General features: G+C 38.3%; 1 protein-coding gene across 1 annotated transcript; it reads left to right on the top strand.

Annotated features, from left to right (window-relative positions):
- The first annotated feature begins 1001 nt into the window (after positions 1-1001).
- Positions 1002-1664, top strand: LOC145272506 (uncharacterized). Its single transcript, XM_080127036.1, has one exon. The coding sequence runs from the start codon at positions 1002-1004 to the stop codon at positions 1662-1664; it is 663 nt and encodes a 220-aa protein (XP_079983162.1).
- The last annotated feature ends 2568 nt before the right edge of the window (positions 1665-4232 follow it).

Below are 4232 nucleotides of genomic sequence, written 5' to 3'. Positions count from 1 at the left end.
GCCTAACCAATACAGCGGAAGAGAGATGGGGACACATTCGCAATGCCATCTACAACTCTGCTTTAGACACCTTTCGTAAGGTTTGAAACGGGGATCAGTAAACTAGAGCCAGTTATCTCAGCTAAACGCGTTGCACTGCTTGAGTATAAAAGAGACCCTTCCGAGAAGACACTCGCTGCACCCAGGAAGGCTAAAAGTTACGCCAGACGCTGCGCCAACAAATCCTGGCTGAACCTATGTAGCAGCATCTAACTTTCTGCTGACTGCGGAAACGTTCGTGGGATGCGGGACTGAAGGTGGCCTTCGACCCAAGTATAGTTAAGACTGCACCACTGAAGTCAGAATCAGGCAACATCATCACAAACTGCGAAAAGCAAATGGAGAGATGGGCTGAATACTATAAGCAGCTACACTCACATGAGAATATCGTCACTAACGCAGCAATTGAAGGCATTCGACTCCTGTCAGCCATGGATGAGCTGGATAATCCCTCCTCCCCTGACAAACGAGTGGTAAAGCTTCAGGTGGTGATGGCATTCCACCTGAAATTATCAAGGCCGGAAAAATAGTTCTCCTTGATCATCTCTATCAACTTCTGCTTAAGTGCTGGGGAGAGGGTTCGGTTCCGCAAGAAAGACAATGCTTTACAAAAATAAAGGTGATCGAAGTGATTGTAATAATTTCTGTTGCATCTCTCTGCTCAGCGTTGTCGGAAAGGTCTACGCTCGTGTTTTATTTAAAAGACTCCAGTCAATCGCAGAGAGAGTTTACCCAGAGGCGCAATGCAGTTTTAGAGCAAAACGGTCTACGGTTGACATGGTATTCTCCTTACGACAACTACAGGAGAAGTGTCGAGAGGATAGGACACCAGTGTACCTAACTTTTATTGATCTCACAAAGGCATTTGACGTGGTTAGCAGGAGCGGTCTTTTCATGCTACTACAAAAAATAGGATGTCCCTCCCCAAACCCCTGAGAATGATAACCTCTTTTCATGAAGACATGAAGGGCTCCATCCAATTCAATGGATCACGTTCAGAATATTTTCCCATCCACAGTTGTGTGAAACATGGCTGTGTTCTTGTTCCAACTCTTTTTGGCATATTTTTCTCACTTCCGCTACTATACGTTTTTAATGAAACTGAAGTTGGCGTCTATATTGGCACAATAGGAAATGGAAGCCTTTTCAGCCTGGTCCGTTTACGTGCCAAAACTAAAGTCTGCATGGCCTTCATAAGAGCAATGCTGTTCGCAGATGATGCAGCATTAGCGGACCATTCGGAGGAATCCCTCCAACAACTGATTGAGCGCCTCGCCCATGCTTGCAACGAGTTTGGTTTGACAATAAGCCTCAAGAAAACAAATGTCATGGATGAAGATGTCAGCAACATCCGCTGCATATTCGTTGGCGATCACACAGTGGAGGTGGTGAACGACTTCACCTATCTAGGCTTCATTATTTCCAACAACGTATCACTGGACCCTAAGCAAAACACCTGCACTGGGAAAGCAGCAACAGCTATGGCCCGCTTGACAAAGAGAGCGTGTAGTAACAACATGCTGACCATAAACACGAAGATGATGATATATCAAGCCAGTGTCCTCAGCATATTACTCTACTGCAGTGAGACATGGGCTCTCTACAAGCATCAAGACGCAGACTAAATGCCTTCCATCTGCGTAATCTAAGAAACATCTTAAACATTACATGGCAGGACCGCGTTCCGAACAAAGACATTCTTGCCAAAGGAAATCTTCCAAGCATGTTTGCCCTCCTCTCCCAGAGACGTCTGCGCTGGCTAGGGAACGTCGTTCGTATGGAGGATGGCTAAATCCCCAAAGACATCTTGTATGGCGAGCTTAAAGCCGGTAGTAGACCCACCGGTAGACCACATCTCATATTTAAGACTGTGTGCAAAAGGGACTTAAAATCCGGCAACATCAACTCTGTTGACCTCGAATCCTACGCTGCAAACCTGGAGTGTCAAAGTCATGAAATGTGTCTGGCTTAGCTAGGAGAGAAGAGATGAACAATGGGAAGAAAATAGAGGCAAGCGCAAAGTAGCATCCGGAGAGCATGACAAAAGGTACTCCTGCGAAAAGTGCAACAGAATCTGCCGCTCTCGCATCGATCTGCTCAGTCACAGCATCAGTTTCCACCACTCATGACAACCTTAAGGCGCGATTCTCATTCGTCTATCTAGACGGAAACACGCCAACAACAACAATTCTCATCTATCTTTCAATACTACTGTAATTCTTTGGCATTGATATTCATGCCAATACCCCTTTTTTATATTTATTTAAAAATATGGGTCGTGTAATTACACCCATCTGCAAAACATCTAGCTAATTTGTATATTCTTTTAAACATTCATTTTAATCATGTCCCTATTAGTTTTTCGGGTTTCTCATGGAATGATCATCTTTAGTTAACTATTACATGTAATTATATTCATGCAGATATTCTACATGATTTATACCTGCGTAATATTCGTGTAAAAAGGTTATAGTACACGCAAACCTTTTTCTATGCATATTTATACATGCGTATATATATATATATATATATATATATATATATATATATTTGGGTAAAAAAAATTTCCTACCAAAATCCTCTGTCAGTTTTTGCCTACAGACATGAAACTTAATATATAGGGTGTTCGCACTCATGCGAAACTTTATAATTGGATTTTAGCCGGGAAAATCGGTGCAAATATGTAAAAACAAAGAAATTAAATTTGCCACGTTATGGTCGAATGACGGCATTACGAATATACATGCGTAACTTATTAGCTATTGGTTAATGCTTTAATATTTAGCCTTGCAGCTAACATGTCTTCATAGCTTAGATATTAACGTTAAAGGAAAAAGTACATCGTGATATAAACGTTTTGGTTTTGATTCTCGGTGGTGGCGCACAAATCATTTTCTTTTTAACTTTTTAAATCATTACTATATATTGGTTTTAATATAATATAATAATAAATCCGAAATCTGCATTTATCAAAATATCATATTTAAACGTATTTTCCGACCAGATAATGACGGGCAATATCAGGCTGCCTGCTAGTCCAAAATTAAACAAATGTAAAATATGTTAATTTCTCATGCGACAAAGTCGAACGTTTCAATTACATTTGGACAAATTTTAGCTTAAAACGCCACATAAATAAAAATCCCGATTATGTATCTAAATTATTTCCGATTACAAAAGATAACATTGCAAAAACTTTACCAAACCTCCATGTCTTATGCCTCTTGAAATTTTATCAAAAATTCACACCTGAACATTTTTAGAATGTTGTTAAATTCACAGGATAAAAGACAAATCGAATATATTATTCTGTATTTGTTCAAAATTGAGATCAACATTTTGCATATACATTTATTGTCTTCGTCATTAAATGTTATAGCCGCAAAAAACAAGCCGTAAAATGACGTGTGAAGGAAGTTAACGTTAAACAATTGAATAGCAGATGAATTGAAATGCATTCTATTGTAGTTGAAACAATTTTTTTGAATTCTTGTCAATGTCACTTCCTGCTCTATGCTTATGGATAAATCACATCCACGTTTAGCGACTGTCTCACCGTGTGCATTCGAAAAGCAGATTTTCCTTTAACAAGTAAGAGTCAAATGATTTACTTCTTCTTAATCATCTGAGATTTGGGCCCATCATTTATGTTACAAGGTATTAAGAATATTTCATTCACCTAGAAAACTTTAAATTACAACCCAACTCTAAAAACGTAAGATAAAGTTTATATCATAACTTTTCTGATTTCATATTTGTACCTAAGTTTCTCATATCAAATGATCAACGGCTTTAGAATATTATTAACATATCCTGTGGCGAATATCCATTCTACATATTTAACCCATCTTTGTGCATCGGTCATATCATCGGTTTTAGTAAAAAAATAAAACAAAATAATATACCATGTTCATTTGGTTTAAACGGGGCCCATACTAGATTTTCTTAAAAACGGTGATTTCTGTCGTATAATGTTCGTTAGCAAATTATGAGAAAATTTGAATATTAAAATCTGGAATTTTAAATAAGTATTACATAAGTTTTATATGACATTGAGTGTATCACATGGCCTAAATAACTAGCAAATCGTATTGAGTTGTTTAAAAACCACGTTATGCGTTTCATTACGGGAATCGCCCGGTAGAAAAATAAAAACAACAAAATATCCACCCTCTATTTGATAACATGAAAAG

This window comes from Euprymna scolopes, chromosome 4 (genome assembly GCF_053919585.1).
Source record: "Euprymna scolopes isolate OS-2025 chromosome 4, ASM5391958v1, whole genome shotgun sequence".
In the NCBI taxonomy this organism is placed as follows: Eukaryota; Metazoa; Mollusca; class Cephalopoda; order Sepiida; family Sepiolidae; genus Euprymna; species Euprymna scolopes.
This window is presented reverse-complemented; position numbering and strand designations above follow the sequence as displayed.